This window comes from Atheta coriaria, unplaced genomic scaffold (assembly GCF_025399875.1).
Source record: "Atheta coriaria isolate IRGN ID8LTWV9N9 unplaced genomic scaffold, Caltech_Dcor_3.1 hic_scaffold_3_pilon, whole genome shotgun sequence".
NCBI lineage: Eukaryota > Metazoa > Arthropoda > Insecta > Coleoptera > Staphylinidae > Dalotia > Dalotia coriaria.
Window position 1 is genome coordinate 7,428,410 of NW_027045445.1, and position 26,755 is coordinate 7,455,164.

At 35.5% G+C, this 26,755-nt stretch overlaps 3 protein-coding genes, 1 long non-coding RNA gene and 3 other non-coding genes across 8 annotated transcripts; 6 read left to right on the forward strand and 1 right to left on the reverse strand.

The window, feature by feature from the left end:
* Positions 1-87: 87 nt before the first annotated feature.
* TRNAS-AGA (transfer RNA serine (anticodon AGA)) lies at positions 88-169 on the reverse strand. The gene has a single exon. It is a non-coding gene; the product is annotated as a tRNA-Ser (tRNA).
* Positions 170-333: 164 nt separating this feature from the next.
* Positions 334-415, forward strand: TRNAS-AGA (transfer RNA serine (anticodon AGA)). Its single transcript has one exon. It is a non-coding gene; the product is annotated as a tRNA-Ser (tRNA).
* A 322-nt stretch (positions 416-737) lies between these two features.
* On the forward strand, positions 738-2,399 carry LOC135803750 (malectin-A). Its single transcript, XM_065317439.1, has 2 exons — positions 738-1,553; positions 1,614-2,399. The coding sequence occupies exons 1-2, from the start codon at positions 1,061-1,063 to the stop codon at positions 1,955-1,957; spliced, it is 837 nt and encodes a 278-aa protein (XP_065173511.1). The 5' UTR covers positions 738-1,060; the 3' UTR covers positions 1,958-2,399.
* A 310-nt stretch (positions 2,400-2,709) lies between these two features.
* Positions 2,710-14,248, forward strand: LOC135803749 (beta-1,3-glucosyltransferase). Of its 2 annotated transcripts, none has more exons than XM_065317437.1 (9): positions 2,710-3,006; positions 4,164-4,312; positions 12,002-12,117; positions 12,591-12,776; positions 12,830-12,966; positions 13,030-13,219; positions 13,284-13,591; positions 13,645-13,909; positions 13,975-14,248. In XM_065317437.1, exons 1-9 carry the CDS (start codon positions 2,996-2,998, stop codon positions 14,134-14,136), a joined length of 1,524 nt encoding a protein of 507 aa, XP_065173509.1. In that variant the 5' UTR covers positions 2,710-2,995; the 3' UTR covers positions 14,137-14,248. The 2 variants fall into 2 exon arrangements, with proteins under 2 accessions (XP_065173509.1, XP_065173510.1); XM_065317438.1 differs by having other exon boundaries at positions 4,179-4,312.
* Positions 14,249-14,524: 276 nt separating this feature from the next.
* On the forward strand, positions 14,525-17,973 carry LOC135804124 (G-protein coupled receptor 143-like). The gene is made up of 6 exons (XM_065317888.1): positions 14,525-14,768; positions 14,832-15,525; positions 15,618-15,824; positions 16,341-16,519; positions 16,583-16,910; positions 16,963-17,973. The coding sequence occupies exons 2-6, from the start codon at positions 15,358-15,360 to the stop codon at positions 17,173-17,175; spliced, it is 1,095 nt and encodes a 364-aa protein (XP_065173960.1). The 5' UTR covers positions 14,525-14,768; positions 14,832-15,357; the 3' UTR covers positions 17,176-17,973.
* A 1,665-nt stretch (positions 17,974-19,638) lies between these two features.
* Positions 19,639-19,722, forward strand: TRNAL-CAG (transfer RNA leucine (anticodon CAG)). Its single transcript has one exon. It is a non-coding gene; the product is annotated as a tRNA-Leu (tRNA).
* A 667-nt stretch (positions 19,723-20,389) lies between these two features.
* Positions 20,390-23,318, forward strand: LOC135804322 (uncharacterized). The gene is made up of 3 exons (XR_010551016.1): positions 20,390-20,709; positions 22,017-22,054; positions 23,271-23,318. It is a non-coding gene; the product is annotated as an uncharacterized lncRNA (long non-coding RNA).
* Positions 23,319-26,755: the final 3,437 nt, after the last annotated feature.

A 26,755-nucleotide genomic window follows, 5' to 3' on the forward strand; every position in this document is an offset into this window, starting at 1 on the left:
ATTGGAATGTTGTTAATGTAGTTGAGGAGGAGGTGTATCCGACATATATATAGATAATACTAGGTTGTTTAAAAGAATGAATGTTCGCGCAGTCGGTAGGATTCGAACCTACGCTCCCAGAGGGAATCTGATTTCTAGTCAGACGCCTTAACCGCTCGGCCACGACTGCTGATAATCAGAAGTAATTGCATTAATTATGCATTTTAAATTATGAGAAATAAGCTGATATCTGTTTATTAAATATTTGCTTATTAAACAAAAATGTGCAAATCGTAATCAGCAAAGTAAGCAAAAATTAAATGCATCAATTGTTCTTGATTCATGCAGCGATAAGCAGTCGTGGCCGAGCGGTTAAGGCGTCTGACTAGAAATCAGATTCCCTCTGGGAGCGTAGGTTCGAATCCTACCGACTGCGGAACACTATTTTTTGCCTTTTCATAGTTAAAAACATTTCAAGTAATATGAAGCAAAATATGCAAAGAAAGAAATTTATATGTGAAACATTAGGCAACTTATTTTACACATGGCACAAAACTATACCATATGTATATAATACTCAAATAACTTTTAAATTATTCAATTTTTACACAAACAATAAAACAAACCAACATAATAAATCAACAACTATTTTCGATAAGTATAACAGTTAATTCAAATCCAAGTAATCAAAATTAAACGAATATTTTTGTACTTTACAGCTTTATGAGTTACGAACGCATGGTATAATACTTGAATGACATTCAACGTCATGCGTCATTCCAAATGTCACCGCACGCAATTCCCCACAGTCACCACCACAAACAACCAATAATGATTTTCAGTCCACGCGCAGCGCAAGTCGTCGTGGTCGTCGCCGTCGCCGTCGTCGCGTTGCAATAACCCGGCTCGCGCATCATTACCACCTTACAAACCACGTCAATTACAACAAAAATCACAATGAGATAAAGATAAACCAACACACGCATTCAACAACACAGCAGCATAAATCAGTATTACCTACATCTACATGGGGTTATAACACATCATCACCTCACCGAAAATCCACACAAATTGTAAAAAAATGCTGCTCTCGTGCCACGGCCTGTCGTCGTCGACAACTTTCCACCTCTTCGTCAACTACTTCCTCTTCTGCTGCTTCATCTCGTACGCCAACAGCATGAAGAACGTCATCTACGCGGTGAACTGCGGCGGCGACGCGCACACCGACGTCCACGGCGTCCACTACGAGCGTGATCCTCTTCACACACGCATTGGTATATCCTCAGACTATGGTAAACGCCTCTCCATCGGACGCGTGCATCCAAACGATAATATTTTGTATCAAACCGAGCGATATCATACCAATACTTTTGGTTATGATATTCCGATCACTTCGGATGGAGATTATGTTTTGGTGCTGAAATTCTGCGAGGTGTATTTTGCTGCTCCGGATCAAAAGGTGTTTGATGTCATGCTCAATGGGGAACACACAATCATCAGTGATTTAGACATTTATGATAAAGTCGGACGAGGCGTTGCTCATGATGAATACATTCCATTTACTATAAGCAAAGGTAAAAAATTATTAAAATTTTAATTAAAATTAACTTAATAAATGTTTTTTTATGTTTTAGGTCGCCTATTTTATAGTGGTGAAGATTCCGAAATACGTGGCAATAAAATCCGTGTGGAATTCATCAAAGGATTCAAAGACAACCCGAAAATCAACGCGATGTTCGTGATAAAAGGTAAAATGGAGCATGTTCCGCGTTTGCAGACGTTGGCTGAACCAGAGCCAATGCAGAGTGACTGGCCGAAGAAAAAAGAAGACGATGATGATTTTGTGCCTAAGAATCGCCGGCCGAGTGGGCCGAAAATGCCTGATCCTTACACTCTGGATGATTCCTCGGCAATGCTGCCGATTTTCATCGCGCTCGGCGCGTTTGTACCGTTCCTCTTTTGCCTCTGCAAGTTGTGATTGTTTGCAGGCGACCAGCACACTGAGCACAAATGACGGCCACACACAAAAAGACGAAATAATCTTAGGTATTTGTTGTGATGACGTGAGTTACGATGGTATGGTTTTAATTGAGGTTATGAGTTGAGTTGAGGTTTGGTGTTTCCCCTTTTTTTTTCTTTACAATGATGATGGTCAATTAGTCAAAGGTCAGGAGGAGGACATCATGGCTTGCACCAGTTGTACTTAAATTATTTACTTATTTCCAGTAGAATGGATTTAACTGTTTCTTGATTTAGATTATCGCATTTATATTTATACATAGATTATTATCTTCGATTTTCATATATTATGGAAACTTGCATTTTTACATTATTTACGATCGAACGGTATGGACTTACAAGTACAATTTAGTTTGTAAGAAAACTATTGTTATTGATTTGATTAAATGTGATTGCATTTATTCGTATTTCATATCATTCTCAAACATTTTGTTTGTTTTTAATGATTAATATTCAAAATGTGAGCAGACATCTTTAAATTGATGTATGTTGGGTTGCCTACGTTTACATCACATTTTCTAAAATAATATTTACAAATTTGGAAATAACGCGTAATAAAACAAAAATCAATTGTTTTACTTAAAACTATAATAATTTATAATGAAAATTACATTTATAATTATTTTACGCCAATTTTGTAAAAATAATTGAATAAGTTGCCTATATTAACGCGAGAATGTGCTTTTCTTAGAACAGCTGATTCTAGCGCTGCGCAACTTGACAATCAGGTTTGGAATTCTCGCGTGGGAGTCATGTGGGATTCCTCCCGGTTTGTTATTTTATACGACGTGGTAGTTACTAGAAACAGACGATGAGTTCGCTTCTGTTTTCGATAAAATCGCTTCCGTGCCCTCATTTTAATTTAAGTAGTGTTAAAATTGTGTTCGTTGTGTTGACTACATTCGTCATGTAATCACTCAATATTCAACTGTTTTTTTGTTTGTTTTATTTGCGTTTGTTTTCTTGTGAAAATAAAATACGACAATGAGTTGAGACAATGATTCGATGGTAAGTTTATTTATCAAACTTTCTAAACGCTTTAAATCGAGTAAAACAAATTAAGCAACCTTTTAAACTCACGGTTGAAGTCGCGAAACTAGGAAAGTTTGTGCGCTGGGTACAATCGATTAACTAAATGAAGGCAGGGTTTTGCGTTTTGAATAGTAATGCGTACGCAAGATGTACTTACGAAACAAACGACGAACCATGCTAATAGATACAAAAACGTGCATGAACTGCGAAGCCAACTCAGCCAGCTCGAAGTGGAAGACGCTGGGAAACTCAAATTAAGAAGCTAATTTGTTGGAAGAGCGGAAACTTTTGTTGAGTGTAACTATTACTTTCCAAACATAAACAGTTAAACACTCACGATGGAAAAATCGAGCAAAAACAGAACGGAAATGTTTACAAGTTAGTTACTTGCTTTTAATTAGTTAGAAATTGAAAATATATACATCGTTGACATAACAAGAGCTAATTTCATTACAGGTTTCTACTTTATCTTCAAAACATTAGTTTTTTCATAGTAAAAGTTGTATAAATGTAGGCAACCCAACAAACACCTTTTTAGGTTATTGAAGCAAATCATTAGAAACAAATCTTTTAAACAACAAAACACAAGTTTTATTTCATTATTCAACCAAAGAGAAATCAACATTTACATATTTATTATATAATAACTTATATTACACTCTACAACATCCCAAATAATATAAAAATATGAAATTGAAATGTGAATCATGGTATCCAGGAATGCAACGTGAATTCCATATGCCAAATGCCTGGAAATAGATCATGCGCGATTGTTGCGAATGCGCCGCGAAGGTTTGGCTGGCTGGCTTCGCTGGCGTCTGCGGCGTTTTACAAGCACCCTTATTATCGCGCCACTCGCGTTCCGGCACGCTGCGGGAAATTCGCGTCGGGCGAGAGCGCCTACAAACTTTTGCAAACGCGCGCGCGCTCGCATTATAATAAAAGTTCCGACACTCCAAACTCGTTAGGCAATTTTTCATCGCTGCGAAAAATGCCAGCGGGCACTTTTTCAACTATTGAAAACTAGACAAACACAAAAAAATAAAATAAAAAATAAAAATCAAAAAACGTTGCCTGCACCTAGAAACAAGTTTAATTTATTAGTATTTGCAAAATTGTAATAATAATGTCAGTAATATTTATTACAGTTTGATACAACTTTCCAAAATGACAGTGAAAATGTCACGAAGTAAAATTTTGATTTTATTCTGCGTAAGTTTCTACTTCTTGGAGATTGGTATTGCTGATGTATTGAAAAACGATGAAGAACAACAATTATTAGGTGAGTTAATAATTTTAATGTTTTTTTTATGTATAAATTTGTTTATTTTATTTTATTTTATTTTATTCAATGTTTCTTAGATGTTTCTTTGTTGATTTCGGCGTCTTGTGTTTTGTCTCATAAAAATTTCATTACCTTCAGCGCGCCAACACTAAATTCTGATTATCTTGTTTTCCACTGTGCTGTGTTTCCACGGTTGGTACAATACACGTTTACCTTGCGTGCTTGCCACCTTTATTTCTGCATTCGGCGTAATCGCAATCGAAAATTGCGTTTGGATTCGTGCATAATTTATGTTAATGCAACGCGCGCGCTCGAGCTTTCGACTCCTTGGGATTTTCCGGCTTTCACAAAGCTTTCTTCGCTTTTTTGCGATTCGACACTGTCAGAGTGAAAGCAAACAAAATAAAAATATCACTCTACCAGGTAACGTGTTTTATATAAATATTTAGACGTTAAGAAATCGTCATGCAATCGTCATTTGTCGATTTTTTAATCTATATATATATAAAATGAATTGCTGTTCGTTAGTCTCGCTAAAACTCGAGAACGGCTGAACGGATTTATCTTATCTTGGTCTTGAATTATTCGTGGAGGTCTAGGGAAGGTTTAAAAGGTGAGAAAAATTCGAATAATTGCCAGGAAAATCCTCAAAACAGCTCTTTTCTATAGAATAAAATTTGACATTGAGATTCAATCATAGTTATAGTTAAATAGTTGAATTCGAGATGGCGCGCTGAAGTGCATTATTGACAAAACTTTATATACATAATTTCTTTAAATTAAAATTGCTAATCTTATTGATAGAATTGACTCTTACTACGAGTATGTCTAGAACAAGAGAGTAAAAACGAATTACATTTTTATTAAACACTGCCGGAACAAAGTCGCGGGCAACAGCTAGTTTAAAATAAATTTGATTTTATTTTCAATTTTACTGAAAATATTGATGAAACAAGAAGAAACAAATTTAATTGCGCAAAAAAATTTTTTTTACAAAAAGAAAAAGAATAACTTTAAGCGTAAATATGAAGAATTTATCGCCTCCGGCATTTGTCATCGCCGGGCAAGTTCCTGTCGGAAAGCTGTGTCGATGGTTCCTGCCACGTGTCCTGTCGAAACCACCGGTTGGCGGCGCGATATTACAATCGCCCATCAGTTTGCCTGGAAGTTTCCTGATAGTCTTGATCGCTGGTCGTATTGTTCGTGATCGTTCTGATAGCTTTCCACGCACTGATATATAAAAAATATAAAGCAATCGAGATCACAACGCAACGCAACATAAATAAAACCTGCGGATGCGATGTGATGAGGAACACACGAAATAAGCGGATATAAAGCTAGATAGAAACAAGAAAAAGGAAAAAGATATATGAGGAATAAAATAAAATAAATAGAAAACGTATAAAATGTAAGGAAAGGCTTTCAGGGCTCGAGGACGAACGCGTGATATCGTGAGATCCGATCGAAGAGGAATTGTGATCGGACGTCTTGACATCACGACTGTTTAAGTGCAATACGAGGATAAGTTTATAGTTGTATTCTTTTTAGATTCAAAAATAATGATTTGGAAAGTATTTATGGAAGTTTTTTTTCATTTTATGCATTTTTGTGATGATTAAGATATAATTTTGCCAAATGCGCAGGCGCAAACTCCACCCCGTGACTAAAACCCGTGATTAAAGTACTTTAGTCACGCCCGTGTTTAAAATACCATTTTTATATCTTAAAACCGTGAAAAAAACGTCGAAAGTTAAAAAAATCAAAAAAAATCAAATTTTGATTCAATAAATTTTCTTTTCGGCTTAAAACACAAACGCATTGTATATTAAATATTTCAATAGGTAAGTATAACCGTAAGAGTGTTTTGGGAAACTCTCTAGCATGACTCCTAGTCCGCGGATTGAGCATTGCGGGGGTGTTCGCTGTTCGATTGGATTCGTTGAGCCGCGCCAGCGAGGAGCGATAGTCGGGTTAGTACGCGAGCCTAGGGCTTAGTCCTTCATGCGGCGTCCGTAGTCCTTAGTGCGCCCCGACGAGTTATCCGCCGGCGGCGTGCGTCGAAGGCGCGTCGAACTTGATCAACGGATTATAAACTACGTGAGACAAATAACCAAGCACCAACCCAACCAACCATTCCCTCGACAATCCAGCAAGCACGACATTTGAATCGAATTTTTATTCAAAAATCAAATTTCTACTCAATTTACAAAATCAAACAATTTCAACCATGTTTAGGAATGCAATGAGCTTGATTAACATCAACATTAATTCGTTGCATCATGAATGACGACGTAGCTCGTGCATAATTTAATCCCAGCCCTACGGACGTGTGTCTTTCGAATGGTGGCAGCGCGAAAGTCACGATATATTCGGCGTATCGATTCGTGTACAAATTGAATAAAATGCATGCCGGCGTCGCGCATTGCATCAGCATACATCAAATTCTCTATGCAATATTGAAACCGTTGCCGGATTCAACAAACACGTACACAGCGCAAATCAAAATCAAAAATAAACGAATTGCGCTCATTATAGTATTTTAATGATTTATTTGTTTCGTATAATTGTATAAATTTTAATTGTAATTAAAGCAACGTGATTATGATTTGATTATAGGGTATTTCCATTATGATTTTCGCTCGCGTCGTTGACGTCATCGTGTGCTGACAATTATCACAACGCTTCGTTCTGTGTTCACTGCGCGCCCTTGATTAACGAGGTTGGCGCAACAACACCGGGTGAATTGCGCTGATGTGGCGCAACTCGTAGAGTGGGGCGTAATCCGCTGACTCTTCATTCGTCATTAATTGACATTTATCCGCGTTTGCAATATAAACACAAGCAGGGATTTGGAAAAATTTGCTCAAATTATGTTTGGCATGTGAGGGGGTTTCAAACATTATGTAAAACATTGATTTTACTGCGTGTTTTTAATTGGGACGGGTATGTTTTTATTAAATTTGGGTCGTGATATAATTGAAGGTGGTTTTAGGGTAGTTCTAAGTAATATTAAGGGTTGTCGCGTATTCTATAAGGAATAGTAGACCTTTCTTGTTAGAATAATGATGAAAATGCTAAGAAATTCTTTTTAATTTGTGAGATATGGTCAAATATCTTTGAAAAAGCATTAAAAACACGTTAAAAAGACTTTTTTTTTGTCGAAAAATATATTAAAAATTATATTATAGGAAGTAGACTACTTTTATACACTATAAGCATACATTTACCCGTGACTAAAGCCTGTGACTAAAGTACTTTAGTCACATCCATGTTTAAAGTACCACTTTATAATATTAAAAATTAAAATTGGACCCTGATATTGTTCAGGATAAGGAAATATCACTTGAGATTCACTTGACCGCAGAGCCGTTTATAAAAGTGGTACTTTAAGTCCTTTAGTCACGGCCTCTGCTATTTTATGATTAATTCTCATTCTTTTTCTGTGATTTATTCCTAACTCAAACATTTTTACTTCTTCTGGATGTAGAAGTATATCTAGCGGGTTTATTATTTTGTTATAATTATGAACAGATAATGGAATAGTTAATAGGTTGTATAGAATAACATAATTTTCGCTTGGTTTGGTTGCGGCACTATCGCGTTCAGTATCGATGGGAGCACTTAAACCGCGATTGCGTTCGATCAATTTCATGCCCGCGCCGCCATTAAAATCACATACAAAAGCAACATCAAACTAAATTGCAGTCGAGCACGAAACTCAATGCGCAAAGTTTCGCACCCACTTTGAAACTGAAGGAAAATAATCGAAATATTTAATGAGATACACTCAACTTAACATCATAATAAATAATCTAGTCATCAATCTAGTAATACTAGATCAAAACATCTAAAAATAAAAGGAACAAATGAAAGGAAATGCGTGATAATTGGATTTATTCAAATTTTTCTCTTGCTTTTTTTATTTATCTTTTCATGTTATCGTGTTTTTATCGTGTTTGTGAGGGATTACGCTTGATTTATTTGTTTTATTTTACAATTTGGAAATTGAAATAATAGAATTTTCCGACGACTGCAAACCGCCGCTTCTATTTATAATTCATAACTGTCACATGTCTCTTAGTTTGTACATGCTTCTTGTGAATTAAGTTTCACGCTTAATTGTGCAACTTAATTGTCTCCTGTCTGCCTGCTTAATTCCATTCCACTCACATGTTTTTGAATAATTCCGCCATAAATTATTGTGTGCGTATTAAACTTTGTCGGCGGAACAGTATAACTTAATTAATTTGAGTTAACTGATTCATTTGAATACACTTGAAGCTAAAAATACACATTATCAACTCATTTTATTTATGCTTACTCATTTAATTTCACAATTTCGTAGGGCAAACGAATTTAGAGACAAGCAGTAGCAAATTACGTTAAAATAAAGCGTTTTTCCTTGGTTTTGAAACAAAAAAAGTGTAATTTAAACACAGACAGCCAAAATGGTGAATAAAAGACTTTAGGCACGGGCTATAGTCACGGGGTGGAGCTTGCGCCTGCGCATTAGCCTACAGTTCAGCACAAGTCCATTTAAAATGCCATTTTCCAGTAGTGTGCAAACGAAATTCGATGTTTTACAATACAAAAGTTTCTTCTATGTTTTTATTTAGTTAGAAATGTTTATCTCACCCACACATGCAGACATTAGCGGTTTTAGATACTTAACCAAGCATAGTGTGTTACTGAATTGTTGTAATCGTACTTGTTCGAAACGCGTGTCGCAAAACCGCAAAGAGAACGCAACCGGATTCAGAGGGCGCAAGGGTGTGAGCGCAATGTGGTCGTGAAGAATGTGCGGGTTGAGGATGGACGCAGTTACAGTCGGCGGCAGAATGTTGCACCACACACCCATGAAACATGACCTCATGCAAGCAAATTTGATGCCAAATTTATTACTACTACAAACCCTTAGAAAATGCAGAGAATAATCAAAAAGTAGATTTATATCATTTAAAGGTAAATAGTGTACGAGTACAATAGGAATAAATGTTTTTGAAAAGTTTAAAGTAGGAATTTGAACGACGTTAATCCTTACTCAAATGCGGTTTGAGTAAATATGCAAAGCTGAGTTTAATTGCAGTTTGCGGATTGTAATTTGCTGCAAATTCACTTATAAATTAAACGTTTAGAATATTAATGGTTTGTAGTGGACCAAGGATGGATAGTTTTGTTCCATCGTTGCTTTTTGGGAGTTTAAGTTATTTTTGTGTTTTTATATTAAGTTTACTTCTTAGTTTACTACTTAAATCCCTACTAACATTATAAATGCGAAAGTCCGGATGTTTGTTTCACTTTCACGCAAAAACTACTTAACTGATCATCATGAAAATTTGTACACATATTCTTAGTGGTCCTCGAATGGTTATAGGCTACTTTTTATTTAATAAAAAAAAATATTTTTTAAATAAAATAAAGAAATTGTTTAGTCAATAATACCTCTGCATCTGGCTATTTGACTACTTTAACGCCATCTAGCATTCCAGCAATGAAGCTCAAACCTAAGTACTATAGTACCATCACACTGTATTATCACACTGTATTACCGACAGCTACGTCAACATCAAATCCAATTGACTACACTATGGAGACTGTCCACTATACTTCCATAGACTATACTTTCAGCCATTTTAAACTTCCCGCCATTCTACTTCATTGTTACTTCTTCTGTGACTACAGACGCGTACGGAAGCAACTTCATTATTTTAGATATTCGCGAGCGAAGCCGCGGGTTAAAACTAGTTGATATAACATATAAATGTCAAAAATATTTCAAAAATTAAATGATGTGATTAATATAAAATTAAAATTAAAATTAAATATTAAAATATGACATTTATGAAGCGGACACGTGTAATTTTCTTAATATTCGCATTATACGTAATCCATGTGGTTTTCGGGCATTTGCCACCGAATGAGCGGCTAATAAAATGCGAATAATATTAGAATTTTATTGGCGTGGAACGTGGTGCAAGTGGTGCGAATTGTAAACGTTCGGAGCATTTAAAATCATCCCCCTTGCGGTTAGCAAATTCTTACTCATCGTTTTGCCTTCTTTCTGCTTGCTTGCTTCTGCACGAAGCGCGGAAGTTTAAAAAGTTTAAAAGATTTTGCATTTCAAATGTGGCGTTAAATTTCAGTGCTAAATCTAATTGCACTAATACTTACATTGGCAATTTTCACGGAATATATACATTTGTAATCATGTAATATTAAATTTGTTCTTATTTTTGCATGTGTTTTCCTTCTTCATCAATCTACATCAAAATAATTGATGTTAAAAAAATATAAAGTCCAGAAATTGGATCGTACGAATCGTATAAATAAAGTTTAATGTTAAAATAAATTTAAAAGCTTTTGAAACACTAACAATAAACTTGAAGTATTTTAAACGGGTGTAAGTTGTAAATGGTTCGAGATGACTCCTTGAACTACCGCTAGTCGTTTGCGGACGCAGTGAATACTTTGGTGTCTTACACGCGCTGCACATCTTTTTCTACGGTAAGAAAGCAATTTGCATGCGAACGCTTCTTGCGCGTGTCTTGCATACACTGGGAAATCCTTATGGAAAACTTGAAAATTACACACTTTGCACTCACTTACAAGTTTAGAAAATGAACAATTTACTGGTATTATACATAATAAAATTGTATTATTTGATGTTATTTGAATAGAAAAAAATTAAAATAAATTTATATAATGCTAACTAGATAAATAGCTAGAAAACACGCGAGTATCTAAAATATAACTTAAATTTACCTTGATGAAAGAAAAAGGAACACACAAAAAATAACAAAATGACGCTTTATAACACAGGGGATAAATGGAAGAACAGCTTGTAAGTGTAAGTAAGTGTGTAAAGCAAGCAAGGAAGCCAAAAGTAGTTAAATTATGTGACACATTGTTACCTCACAATAAGCTTGGTGCTTGGGTTGCCTTGCGTTCTTCTTCCTACGTTATTCTTTACTCTATTTCAGTACCTAGACAATTTTGGTACTTGTTTGCGGTTGTGTTCTTTATTTACTCAAAAAATCCAATAAAAAAGCAGAACAATTACATGTTTATGCATAATTGTTCGTTTATACTCGTATAATAAATATTTATAGTTCATGATTAGCTTTCTACTAAAGCATCATCTACGTGTTTTATACACAGTTTTGAGACACAAAAAGTGGTACTTTAAACACGGACGACTAAGGCCGTGACTAAAGTACCTACTTTGTATTTTAAAGTACCTAATGTTTATAGAGTATAAAAGTAGTGTACTTCCTGTTCTCAAATGACATCTCACAAGATGAAGTTTACGCAATGTCATGGACCCAAAATTCCTTGTTTATTTTAACGGTGTTTTTATTCTCCACACCACACAGGTTACACTTTTCACCAAAGTGCATCTTACAATTTCCGCCTTCCTCGAGGATGATGAAGATGAGGAAGATAACATTGTGCAATGTATCATGCTATGACATTTTACGTTGTTTTGCGCGCTTTTATTGCGAAAGTGTCGATGAAGTGTACGAGTATGTACCCAGCATAATAAAAACAAACAAAGCGGCTGGTGGTGCAGCGCGGCACTTGTTTTACCCTAAGTGCATCGATCAGCAAAAATAATAAGACAAAAATTCATCAAAACAGGAAAAAAACATAAACTTTTAAATATTTCTTAAACTTCTTTTGTTACAGACGAACGTATTCGATCATTGGTTATTGTGATCATCAGCCAATCAAATTCCTATCATCATGTTAAGGCTATGAAGTTGCGGGAAGAAATTTATGAACATGCTGATAAAATATCTCAGGTAAATAATTTTTTTTTACTTCCATCTTAAAAACGCGTTTTTTTCATGGTTTTTGAGATGCAAAATGCGAAGGCCGTGGCTGAAGTACTTTAATCATGGACTTTAGTCACGGGGTGGAGTTTCTTCCTAAAAATAACTCCTAATTTAATTTATTACTATTTTTATTTCATTCTGTTGTTTTTTATCACTTTTTATTCCCCAAACTCTGCGATGTCCCTTCATTGGCCCAAAAACACGAATAGTTTATCTTAATCGCCGATACGTGCACGGAATTTACATTAAATCGCGCTCGTTTATCACCGTAATCGGTGGGACATCATCCCCTCGCTCCCATCCCTTTTAACAACTCTCACAACCACCACCATCACCATCATCCACCCACCGCAGGATTAATCTGCACTGCAGACAAACAAAATAAAAACAAACTGAAAAAAATAAAACAAACAAAAAACAAATCAAATTCTTTTATACAGGCTCGTCCAGTGGTACACATCTCACACCTGGATTTCCCACACGTGGGCGCATGGACTTTTCTTCCACTAATATCACCACTTCTGGAGGTACACCAGACAAAAGCGACTGGGGTATTATTCTTACAAGATCACACGGTTTTGGATCTACGACGATTTGCTGATGTTGTTGCTAAATACCAACATCAAGTATTTTTAATTTATCTTAGGTCTTCCCTTGCAGTAATATGAATTATTTCTAGGTTAGATTTGTTGGTTATGCTCTACACGACAACGAAGCTTCCATCATTCATCATTTCGCATTCTACGAAGATCCCACACGTTTTAAATACCCTAATCTGGCGTCAGGGTTTTACATGACTACAGAACTGCTATTAAAGTAGCCTACATTACATGCAATAATAATTAACTTATATTTAATTTTATATTATAAAACTTTTAGGTTAAATGATAGATTAAATCAAGAAAGCATCAAAACTGATTTTAATATTGATCCAGCACATGAACTTGCTTTGTTTATTTGGAATGAAGGAAACGGTACAGAATTGACCCACGATGATACTTTTTGTACCACGCCACCTACCGGCCCTGCTATAGAGTGCGCCACCTATCCGCAGGCATTCAAACCATGCGTAAGTGTTAATATATGTTAATATAACCTACATTTGAAGCTATTATTTTTATATTTATTTATAGTCTCCAGCTGTGGACTTAGAAGAAGTGTATTTTGCAGTGAAAACTTGCAAGAAATTCCACGCGGACCGCCTCAGGGTAGTCCGATCAACATGGGCGCCTCATGTACAACATATTCGGTATTTCAGCGATCACGCAGATCGTACAATTCCAACAGTTAACATTGGTATACCCAACACTGACGTTGGTCACTGCGAGAAAACCTTCGCCATTTTGCGTTACGCGTTGAATGACATCAACACAATTGAAACACAAAATGGCGGTGACAAAATAAAATGGCTCGTGCTGGTAGACGACGACACAATATTAAGGTAATTAATTACTAATTACAAGTAAAATAATAATATTTAAATAAATATTTTAGTGTGTCCCATGTGATGAATCTTCTAACCTGTTACAATCCGGAAGAAAGCATTGTACTTGGCGAGCGTTACGGCTATGGTGTGCGTACGCACAAAGGCTACAACTATATAACTGGTGGCGGTGGGACGATCATTAGCCGCCGCCTTTTGCCTTCACTCGCCACACATTGCCTATGTCCTTCTGCACGTACCCCAGACGATATGTACTTAGGTTTTTGCCTGCGTGAGTTGGGTACGGAAATTGTACACTCGCCACTTTTTCATCAGGTAATTATATGATTATACTTAACCTAAAAATGAGACATTATCATCATTATTGTGTTGTATTATAGGCACGGCCCAATGATTACTCCAAGGGTTACTTAAAATCACACGAAACAAACACAGTGTCGTTTCACAAGCATTGGATGGTAGATCCTATTAAGATCTATAAAACATGGTTTGAAAAGGCTGATTTGTTGCTTGAATCACGGGTTGAGCACCAAGAATTGTAGAGTTTTATGTTGCTTAATAAAAAATTAAATATTTGTTGGTTATGCAATTTGATTAGTGTTGATTTTGTAAATAAAGTTGCATATATTCAAATATAACCTAAAATATTCGCTATTTTTGGCTAAAATGTTTTTATATGTTTTTTTTTCACTCAAATAAACAATTCAAGTCATTTTTAGGTAACAAAACAATTGACTCACTAAATAAAAAGTAAAAAAAGTGTTAAAATCAAATAAATTAACTTTAAACAACTAAATAACTCGCATCCGGTCTAGAAAACCCAAACGCGTTTAATTTATGTTTCAATTGTACAAGTTCAAGAGCTCAACAAACAATTAACGAGTGACAATGGCGTTAAATTGCTCCAATTAGTCTATGGTCGATTAATAAACCACGCGTTTAGTTAAATTCCTGCAGTTTGCAGTTCGCACTCAAGCTTAAAGTCGCACAAGTGTCAATTTGCACATACGTAATCTAAAAATGGCAAACTTCACTTTCCATCGCTCAAGGCAGCCTGGTAAAGTGATACTTTTGCTTGTTATTATCACCTCCATATTGGTTTGCGCTAGTTTCATCGATGAATGTGATGCTGTGCGTCGTGTCGGTTTACCAGCCGACAGTGTCTTAAGTTCAGGTTGGGTTATAATAACATTTATTGCTTTCAAATGATTTAAATCAATAAAATGTTGTTTTTTAGGTTATAGTAGCCCTGGTATCAGAGGTGGCGCCACTGGAAGACGTAATTCACTTTCTCAACGCCGGAAAAATAATAAAACCAACACAATAACAACGGAAAGTAATAAAATCATGACGTCATCGACAAACAAAATGGTCGATGGGTAGTTTTATGTATTTATTTGGATTCAAACATAGAAAATTATGACGTATTAGATACTTATATATGTGATGTCTTATCTGAATTATCAAAGACGTGACATTTGTGACTCTGTAATTGTGCGCCAAGTGTAAACAAATGATAAAATACACGAAACACGAGATACGGAACCTACCAAGCGCTGCTGCCTGCTGCACATGTACGGCTTTCAGTCAGTCAGTATTCAGTGCAACACAACGCCTCGTAGACGTCTTCAATCAATCAGTTGATTAACTGTAATTGTACAATGCGCTTGTACTATTAAAATAAATGTTTCAGTTCATAATGTGCATTTGATGCTGGTGGTTCAAGTGAGCATAGTCTAAGTGATAAAATAAAAGTGTTTAAAATGGCGGACCCGACGATGCAGACGTTCTGCTGTCATCGTACAGCGTCTGTTGGTGCGCATAATTCAAGCGATGTAATTGGACGTATTATGATGGAATTTAACACGGATGCGTATAATATTGTGTGTATGTTTGCTTCTGGTTTGGGTATTTTTGGTGCTGTTTATCAGGTAAGCATAGAATAATTAAAAATAATTAAATTCAAGAATAAAATATGTTTTATTGTTTATGTTTATTACATGTGACATTTGTTTTGATCTAGATATTACCTCGTCGTCAGTATGCAAATTGTCATCGGTTGACTTCTGTATCGGCTGCGCGTGTTCGGAAAATAATTGTGTGGTTGGCAGTGGCTGATTTGCTCGCTGCTTTGGGGATGTTCGTACGGGCATTGTTGTGGCTCAACACTAAAACCATCATGCCTGCAATCAATGATAACTCGAGTGTTTTATTCTGCGCATTGTCATCTGTAAGTAAATACCTACCTAATTATCCAAATATTTCAAACACTCGGTTTATTATAACTTTTTATTTTGTGTTTGACAAGTTGCCTAACGTCTTAGCTATCTTTAACCAATATTTACTTAAATTACAATGAAATATTAATATATAGCTTTAACCATTGGCTTCGCTCGCCAATATCTAAAATAATGAAGTTGCTTCCTTACGCGTCTGTAGTCACAGTGTGATAATACAGTGTGATGGTACTATAGTACTTAGGTTTGAGCTTCATTGCTGGAATGCTAGATGGCGTTAAAGTAGTCAAATAGCCAGATGCAGAGGTATTATTGGCTAAACTATTTCTTTATTTTACTCAAAAAATAATTTTTTTTATTAAATAAAAAGTAGCCTATAACCATTCGGGGACCACTAAGAATATGTGTACAAATTTTCATGATGATCAGTTAAGTAGTTTTTGCGTGAAAGTATAACAAACATCAGGACTTTCGCATTTATAATATTAGTAAGGATTATTATGTTTCAGGCGTGGACTCAATACTTCTACACAGCCACCTGGATCTGGACATTATGTTACGCCCTAGACATGCGAAGAATTCTTGCAGATCGCGATGCAAACACACGTAATTATCATTTGGTTGCATGGACCATTCCCGCAGTCACCACGTTAAGTGGGTTGTCTATGTTGTATCTACCAGATGCAAGGTATAGTTACTTATCAGTACCAAATTCAAAATGGATGACATTATATCTTATTATATCTTTTAGTTGCCAAACAACACAGTTATTAACAACAGCAATCATTCACATCTTACCAAATTATCTCGCTACATATCTTCCAATGTTGACTGTAATGATAGCCAATCCTTTGTTATATGGAAGTTCAATGAAAGGAATGGAACGTGAGGTGACATCATCTTACGGTCAACTTACCAGAAGAGAACGCGATGTGATGGACGCCTTTCGCATCAAATTCGCGGTCATTAACATTGTTTTCTATATTTGTTGGTTACCGAATTTGATTAATGCTGTATTACTTTGGTGTTTATGGTTTCATCTTCCCGTTAGAGTTATAATCACTATTTGGTATATTATGGTAAGTTTATAATGTACTGTTAAACTAACATAACCTAAAAATATTTTTGTAGGCTTTTACGAATCCGCTGCAAGCACTCTTCAATTGTTTGGTTTACCGACGTTGGAGTAAAGGATCTGAGCAAGTGGCAATCCCATGGTGTCGTTCACCGAGGTCAAAATCAAACAACACCACAACTAAAAAGGAACCAATCTCCAAAGAAGAAAAATATCCATTGCTGGCAAAGTCATCAACGTCGCCATCTTTCAACGGCAAATACACTTAACCAGTCGAGTATTGAGTATTGACGTGCGTTCGATGCAAATATCATCATATCGCACGATTGTTCGCAAATTGCGGTCGAGATGTTGACTTTCCACGCTAATTCTAAGATCAACAATTACTGAATTGAGTGTGCAAACACAATCGCCACTCTGCGCAAAACTCACGGAATCCATCTCCGTGCACGCGATTACATAAAACGACGAAGGCATCAACGCGACTTATAAAAGCGTGAGTTTTACTCAGCGCAAATACGATAAGTCCACCAACAGCAGATCAACGCGAAACGCAATCACAGCCAGTTGCGAGTTTTTGTACACACGACAAGCGACACACACGATAAGTGATAAGATGCGTGCTGTGTGTCTTGCGATTGCAACAATCGCCATCATTGCGACTCTTGACGTAAAAGCATCTTCGTTGAAGTGCACCATGATGCCATTCGAGGCGAAAGATGGCCGCACCGGCAAGTGCTGCGTGATTTGGGACGAAGCTGAAAAACCAACCGCAGGTGTCGCTACATCCGCACCGGTTTACCTTCCACCATCAATCTCCGAGACGCCATCAACTTCCGGTTCCAGTATGTCTTCCACATCAGCGGCGACACTCTCCAAAACGGACCTGCGTAAGAAAGTAATCGACACACCGCGAGGGTGTCGCGACGGGCAAGTCATCGACGTGAACGGCGATTGTGTCGACCCGTTCGACTGAGCCATCGCCGCCCGCCCACGGTTTTCATAATTTTATAAACAATATTATCATTTGAACGAAGTAAATATTTAATTATCTACGGATTAAAAAACGACTCTGTTCATTCTCATATCAACAATTCAACACCCCCACTTACTCATTGATATTCTGTGTTTATTGTATTGTCAACATTTGTATATTTAAATTATTTCTTTGTGTAAAATAATAACGTGTCAATTAAACACGAAGACGCAGTCACCGTTGACGTCGCGCTCCTGACCATCAGGGCAAACTTGCGGTGTGTCGATGAGGATACGTGTGTCAGGCACAAAACCCTCCTCGACACCTTTTGGTGATGTTTCTTTTGAGGCTTCAGTACTTTCGTTGTCCCAGTGCACGCAGCAACTTCCATGACGGCCATTTTGTGTCACACGCACTGGTATACATGCTGGTTGCTTTGTGTTTTGTCTTGCAATTGATGCACTTGACGCTGACATCTTTGCAGCGTTGTTTGACCTTGTCATTAATAATGTAGCTGTCGTTGATGCATGTGTAGCCTTTGTACTGGTCGGAGTTGAGGTGATTGTTGAAGTGGAAACCGTTGTTGCGCCATCACAATAAACACCCAAACACACACAGTATATGATCATCACAGAAACTAAACTTATGGCGGCCATCTTGTACTCAAGTTTATGAAATTTAAATTTTATAATTTTCTGTGGTGAATATGCTTGAATGAATTGTTTATTCAGACTGAGGTAAACACATCGCTCACTTGTTTTTAAATAACTGGGAAATAAGTGAACACGATTGAGATGATCACATGCCGGCACGCTCATTACGTAATTCCCCAGCCGACATCAATTGTGAGGCCGACTAAGTCAGTGTTAATCCGCGCCAGCATGCGGATATTATTTGTTTAATTCTTACTAAACGAGCGTGTGCTATACAATGCCCAACACATGCAATGCGAGAAAAAAATAAATTATAGATTGGAGTGGTTTTAAACGCGTCATTATTCAGTGAATAACGATTGAAATCTGGTATGGTTTGGGTGATGGGTTTTTAATTTCCCCATAAGCACCTCCGGCTTTGTTATTACTATTTTATTATTCTGTGGGTATTTTGTTTAGTACATTGAATGTGCAGTATTTGTCATTGCTATTTTAGTAGGATTATTGTTGATGGTTGAGTTTTTGAAGGTAAATAGGGCCTATACGGTAGATGTAAGGAAAATAATTAGTGAAATAGTTGATAGAGAATTTAATTATCTTTCAGAATATTCTTTCAAAACATGACAAACTTTTGAAACAATATATTTATATAAATAACTAGCTGTTGCCCGCGACTTCGTTCCGGCAGTGTTTAATAAAAATGTAATTCGTTTTTACTCTCTTGTTCTAGACATACTCGTAGTAAGAGTCAATTCTATCAATAAGATTAGCAATTTTAATTTAAAGAAATTATGCATATAAAGTTTTGTCACTAATGCACTTCAGCGCGCCATCTCGAATTCAACTATTTAACTATAACTAAGATTGAATCTCAATGTCAAATTTTATTCTATAGAAAAGAGCTGTTTTGAGGATTTTCCCGGCAATTATTCGAATTTTTCTCACCTTTTAAACCTTCCCAAGACCTCCACGAATAATTCAAGACCAAGAGAAGATAAATCCGTTCATCCGTTCTCGAGTTTTAGCGAGACTAACAAACAGCAATTTATTTTTATATATATAGATAATAGAAAATTTTATTAATAAATTTTCTTATGAACATCGTCAGGATGGCCGAGTGGTCTAAGGCGCTGCGTTCAGGTCGCAGTCCACTTCTGTGGGCGTGGGTTCGAATCCCACTTCTGACAAACAACTTCTTTTTCTTTCTCTTTTGGAATAAAAACCTAAGTAAGTGTTGTATTTGTAATAAGCTCTAGATTTCATGAATATAACTAACAATTTTATATTAATTCAAATACATTTTTATTATCAGCAGATGATTACGGACTAATGTGTTACCTGGTAAACGAGAAACGATGTATTTAGATTATGCAACAATTAAGCAAATATTTTTTTTATTAAAAACGCAAATAGGGCTTAAACGGTCAATGTTAAAAAAGTTCTGTTTTCGGATTATAATAGAGAATAAAATTCTCCATCGATTATTTTAGTAACTTTTTCTGCTAACATTAACCGTTTAGGCCCTATTTGCAATTTTAAAGAAATAGTTGAACTTCGTATCAAAACATGTAGGTTTTAATATGGTGCAACAAAAGTTTATTAATTTCATGATTTCTAAAATGAACGAAAAAAACACAATTCTATTATCAGCGTTTGTGTATAAACAACATTCCGATAGCATTCGCTGTGCGAGGTGCTACGCGTAAGATTCTCGCCTATTGTCGCTGGCAGCACATTTAAAATGTGACATTTTAGTTTAGTTCTTATTGCAGGTACATTGTATATTGCAATTCGCGGACAAGGTCGCGTGCCAGCGACGCGCCGCCGGCTTGCGCATCTCTTGCTTTCTTATCACAAACTGTCGCGTCGTTCTGGCACGGCTACGGCGTGCGCTATCGATGGTTTGCAGCCAGTTTCGTGCCGGGCGCTGGCATGTCCAGAAGTATTTCGCGCGACGCGTAATGTTTTATCGGACTTTTGTGTTTTGTTAATGATTAATTGTGCGTTTAATGTCCGTAAATGTTTTATTGCTCGCGTTTGATGTTTATATTTCAAATTACAAGAATGCTGCGGTTTATTGTCGGTTATTGTGTGACGTTGTGGGTCGCTGGATCAATTGAATTCATATTGCTGCCATGTTGTTCCCAGTTCTTACGAGGTGCTTTCGTGTTTGAGTAAGTAATTTTTATCTCACCATTTCGATATTCCGCACAGAATGTTTGTTTTCCTCCGATGTGTGAATATATTATTATTATCTTGTACCATAGAATATAAATTAAAGAAATATTGCGATTTGATAGGCATTATAACTGGCATTTTCATGCAATATCAACTTTGTTTCATATTTGATAAATGTGTTTTAAATTTAAACCTGCCATTACTAGATAGTCGGTTAGATGGCACTACGATATACGGTTTTGCATTAAATATAGCTTGTCGGTGGTAGTGAGTGCACATCGTGCCCGTGTGCGATCACGCGATTTGGCGCAAGAGATAAGTTTGTTTACCTGCAGGTATCGAATCTTTATTTCGTGGAATCAAAACACACCGTTACTGTATATTATATTAGCATTGTAAATTTAAGCAAATATTCTTCAATTCTTTCATGAATATAACTAACAATTTTATACTAATTCAAATACATTTTTATTATCAGTAGATGATTACGGACTAATGTGTTACCTGGTAAACAAGAAACGATGCATGTTCAAATTAAATATCACTTAATTATTTAATGTAAAGTTTGGCAATCTGTCAGCATAAGAAATCAGAATTACTCAAATCAAATTTTAATTTTTTATTACCTTTATTAATCTAAATTTCTAAACTACTGTATCATTTATAGATAGCAATAGCATGGACTAAAAATTGTAAAATAAACTTGTATTGTTTATTTCTATATTTATCGGCAAGCGTGAGCATTCGGCACGAGAATAGTGTTTGTTTTGAACACAATCCCCTCACGCCTCATCTTGCTGCATCATATTTTTGTTTTGATTGCAGGTATCGTGCCAAATGCAATTCGCGCTCAAGGTGCCATCGACGCACCGGCTTCGCGCATCTCTTGATTTCTTATCATAAACTGTCGCGTCGTTGCTTGCGCAGTTGGCGGCCAGTTTCGTGCCGGTCTCAGGTTGATCGAGACGTATTCTACGCGACTCGTATTGTTTGTATTATATATTTAATCATCACTTTACTATTTAATTGTAATCACTATAGTAATATAATTTACTATTTGCGCGTTTATCGTCCGACCGGTTTGTGATCGCGCGGCAAGTGTATATTGCAATTCACAATAGTTGCTAGGTGAATCAAATAAATATCGCCCCCATATTGATTTCTGTATCATTAGGATGACCTATCGTGCAGATGTAAGTAACTTTTAATCATACAGCACATATGTTTTTTTTCTCCGCTGTGTGAATATAATATTACTAAATAATATTTATATTTTAACTTATGTTTTCTTTCTTATTTACAGTATTTGCTGTGCCTAGGATTCCGATGAGTTCTGCATTGGTAAGTTTATAATTCAATTATATTTTTTGTTTTAATTTCTGCGTCGTACATTAGTAATTTTTAAGTAGTTTTTTTTTTCACGTTCCACCGTGTGTTGCAAAGACGCGTTTCAATCTGCTCCTCCGTATCTCTTTTTTCACAACCGAAGTATACTCTCAAGAAATAAATATGTACACGTTTTTTGCCTTTTTAGACACGATTTCAAAACCTTTACAATCCGTATTTTAATTATTTTCTTGTCTTTTCTTATTGACAATTTTTCAAACTTTCATAATGTTTGATTGGCTGGTCGCTTGCGCTATCAGTTTAACAAATATTTCTTACATATGTTTTCCTAATGGGAGTTACTTCTTTCGCTGCCCTCGTACGGTGCCCTGAATGGGACTCATTTCTACCGCTAGTCTCATACGGCACCCTGAACACGAGTCAAATCTGCCGCTGCCCTTGTACGGTGCCCTGAATGGGAGTCACTTCTACCGCTAGCCTCGAACGGTAACAAATTCTCGAACAAAATGATTTAGTACCCCTTCTTGCCCATTTTCCCTTATAAATTATTTTTTTGTGTTTTCGATATCTTGTAGTAAATTTTCCATACATTAAAAATATTCAATCTGTTTCTTTCTATTGCGTTTGGTTTATGAGAAAATTGAGAAAAATGTGAGGATTTCCTTTGTTTGTCGTTGTCATCCTCTCATGCCGTAGCCATTTGCCGCATGTGTCGCATATTCTAGTTTAGATTAATTCGCAGGTATCGTGTTTATTGCAATTCGCGCACAAGGTCGCCGGACGTCAACGCGCTGACTTTGCGCATCTCTTGCTTTCTTATCATAAACTCTCGCGGCCTTGCTTGCTCGACTTGGGGATGCGATATCGATGGTTTGCACTGCAAACTTTGCAGCCAGTTTTGTGTCGGTCTGTGGTTGATCCAAACTTGTTCGGAGCGATTCGTATTGTTTGTTCGGATTTCTGCTTTCTAAATTTGCATTATGTTTGATCATGAATCGATTACATAATTGTAATTACAATAGATACAATTAACAATAGCAGTAGATAGTTAATTAATTGGATATATGATCGCCTCCATGTAGATTAATTCATCATTTCTTTGTTCAAGTAATTTTTACGTCAACATCATATATCGTATTTTTCTCCGATGTATGAATATATTATTATTAAATTTTATTAAATGTTTTAACTTCTTTTCTTTTAATTACAGCACTTCCTGTGCCCCAGTGACTATTGCGCACAAAAACTCGTAAGTTTACAATTCAATCAAATTTTTTGTTCCAATTTAAAACAAAACAAATCACAAACAATACAAATTTGAGCTGGGTATGTAGAGATATAGAATTAGATTCTCGGTCTGCTTGAACTTCTTTGTTGCAAGACTTTGGCCTGCAACCCGCGAAAATTTGCATTAAAACGTGATTTTTTTCAAACATGTTTTGTGAAATATTTTTTTTTTCGGGTTGGCACGCGATTTTTCTTCAGAATTAAAATTTCATTTCTCAGATTTCCGTTTTAACTGATTTATCTTATAGAGAATAGTCCGTAGAATAGTCTCTGTGATTTGTATCTATTTATCTCTTTTAGTTTACGAGATATTCGCGATTGAATAAAATGGGCAAAAATTGATAAATGTCACTTTTTAGCACTTTTAGTCGCGTTTTTCGACCTTTCACTGTAGGAAATATAATTATTTTATATTTTTATCTGATAGAGAATTTTCCAATCTTTCATAATCAACAATTCGTTGGTAGCTATCTCTTTTAGTTTAAGAGATATGAATTTTTGAAAATCGTCGAAAAAAAGTATCAAGCACCCCCTTGGCAATTTTTCTTAAGACTTAAAATTTCATCTCTCAGATTTCCCTTTTAACTATCCTATCTGATAGAGATTGGTCCGTAGATTAAGACGCTGCGATCAGATCTTAAATATCTCTTTTAGTTTACGAGATATTCGCGATTGAATAAAATGGGCAAAAATTGATAAATGTCACTTTTAGCACTTTTAGTCGCGTTTTTCGACCTTTACTGTAGGAAATATAATTATTTTATATTTTTATCTGATAGAGAATTTTCCAATCTTTCATAATCAACAATTCGTTGGTAGCTATCTCTTTTAGTTTAAGAGATATGAATTTTTGAAAATCGTCGAAAAAAGTATCAAGCACCCCCTTGGCAATTTTTCTTAAGACTTAAAATTTCATCTCTCAGATTTCCCTTTTAACTATCCTATCTGATAGAGATTGGTCCGTAGATTAAGACGCTGCGATCAGATCTTAAATATCTCTTTTAGTTTACGAGATATTCGCGATTGAATAAAATGGGCAAAAATTGATAAATGTCACTTTTAGCACTTTTAGTCGCGTTTTCGACCTTTACTGTAGGAAATATAATTATTTTATATTTTTATCTGATAGAGAATTTTCCAATCTTTCATAATCAACAATTCGTTGGTAGCTATCTCTTTTAGTTTAAGAGATATGAATTTTTGAAAATCGTCGAAAAAAGTATCAAGCACCCCCTTGGCAATTTTTCTTAAGACTTAAAATTTCATCTCTCAGATTTCCCTTTTAACTATCCTATCTGATAGAGATTGGTCCGTAGATTAAGACGCTGCGATCAGATCTTAAATATCTCTTTTAGTTTACGAGATATTCGCGATTGAATAAAATGGGCAAAAATTGATAAATGTCACTTTTTAGCACTTTTAGTCGCGTTTTTCGACCTTTCACTGTAGGAAATATAATTATTTTATATTTTTATCTGATAGAGAATTTTCCAATCTTTCATAATCAACAATTCGTTGGTAGCTATCTCTTTTAGTTTAAGAGATATGAATTTTTGAAAATCGTCGAAAAAAAGTATCAAGCACCCCCCCTTGGCAATTTTTTCTTAAGACTTAAAATTTCATCTCTCAGATTTCCCTTTTAACTATCCTATCTGATAGAGATTGGTCCGTAGATTAAGACGCTGCGATCAGATCTTAAATATCTCTTTTAGTTTACGAGATATTCGCGATTGAATAAAATGGGCAAAAATTGATAAATGTCACTTTTAGCACTTTTAGTCGCGTTTTTCGACCTTTTACTGTAGGAAATATAATTATTTTATATTTTTATCTGATAGAGAATTTTCCAATCTTTCATAATCAACAATTCGTTGGTAGCTATCTCTTTTAGTTTAAGAGATATGAATTTTTGAAAATCGTCGAAAAAAAGTATCAAGCACCCCCTTGGCAATTTTTCTTAAGACTTAAAATTTCATCTCTCAGATTTCCTTTTAACTATCCTATCTGATAGAGATTGGTCCGTAGATTAAGACGCTGCGATCAGATCTTAAATATCTCTTTTAGTTTACGAGATATTCGCGATTGAATAAAATGGGCAAAATTGATAAATGTCACTTTTAGCACTTTTAGTCGCGTTTTTCGACCTTTTACTGTAGGAAATATAATTATTTTATATTTTTATCTGATAGAGAATTTTCCAATCTTTCATAATCAACAATTCGTTGGTAGCTATCTCTTTTAGTTTAAGAGATATGAATTTTTGAAAATCGTCGAAAAAAAGTATCAAGCACCCCCTTGGCAATTTTTCTTAAGACTTAAAATTTCATCTCTCAGATTTCCCTTTTAACTATCCTATCTGATAGAGATTGGTCCGTAGATTAAGACGCTGCGATCAGATCTTAAATATCTCTTTTAGTTTACGAGATATTCGCGATTGAATAAAATGGGCAAAAATTGATAAATGTCACTTTTTAGCACTTTTAGTCGCGTTTTTCGACCTTTTACTGTAGGAAATATAATTATTTTATATTTTTATCTGATAGAGAATTTTCCAATCTTTCATAATCAACAATTCGTTGGTAGCTATCTCTTTTAGTTTAAGAGATATGAATTTTTGAAAATCGTCGAAAAAAAGTATCAAGCACCCCCTTGGCAATTTTTCTTAAGACTTAAAATTTCATCTCTCAGATTTCCCTTTTAACTATCCTATCTGATAGAGATTGGTCCGTAGATTAAGACGCTGCGATCAGATCTTAAATATCTCTTTTAGTTTACGAGATATTCGCGATTGAATAAAATGGGCAAAAATTGATAAATGTCACTTTTTAGCACTTTTAGTCGCGTTTTTCGACCTTTACTGTAGGAAATATAATTATTTTATATTTTTATCTGATAGAGAATTTTCCAATCTTTCATAATCAACAATTCGTTGGTAGCTATCTCTTTTAGTTTAAGAGATATGAATTTTTGAAAATCGTCGAAAAAAAGTATCAAGCACCCCCCCTTGGCAATTTTTTCTTAAGACTTAAAATTTCATCTCTCAGATTTCCCTTTTAACTATCCTATCTGATAGAGATTGGTCCGTAGATTAAGACGCTGCGATCAGATCTTAAATATCTCTTTTAGTTTACGAGATATTCGCGATTGAATAAAATGGGCAAAAATTGATAAATGTCACTTTTTAGCACTTTTAGTCGCGTTTTTCGACCTTTTACTGTAGGAAATATAATTATTTTATATTTTTATCTGATAGAGAATTTTCCAATCTTTCATAATCAACAATTCGTTGGTAGCTATCTCTTTTAGTTTAAGAGATATGAATTTTTGAAAATCGTCGAAAAAAAGTATCAAGCACCCCCCCTTGGCAATTTTTTCTTAAGACTTAAAATTTCATCTCTCAGATTTCCT

Bases quoted from the DNA above. Each gene is read 5' to 3' on its own strand.
- LOC135803750 (XM_065317439.1), top strand. From the start codon at position 1,061: ATGCTGCTCTCGTGCCACGGCCTGTCGTCGTCGACAACTTTCCACCTC. The intron at 1,554-1,613 runs GTAAAAAATTAT...TTTATGTTTTAG, and splicing joins TCCATTTACTATAAGCAAAG to GTCGCCTATTTTATAGTGGT.
- LOC135803749 (XM_065317437.1), top strand. The intron at 12,777-12,829 runs GTATTTTTAATT...AATTATTTCTAG, and splicing joins TTGCTAAATACCAACATCAA to GTTAGATTTGTTGGTTATGC. The intron at 13,592-13,644 runs GTAATTAATTAC...TAAATATTTTAG, and splicing joins GACGACGACACAATATTAAG to TGTGTCCCATGTGATGAATC.
- LOC135804124 (XM_065317888.1), top strand. From the start codon at position 15,358: ATGGCGGACCCGACGATGCAGACGTTCTGCTGTCATCGTACAGCGTCT. The intron at 15,526-15,617 runs GTAAGCATAGAA...GTTTTGATCTAG, and splicing joins TTTTTGGTGCTGTTTATCAG to ATATTACCTCGTCGTCAGTA. The intron at 16,911-16,962 runs GTAAGTTTATAA...ATATTTTTGTAG, and splicing joins TCACTATTTGGTATATTATG to GCTTTTACGAATCCGCTGCA.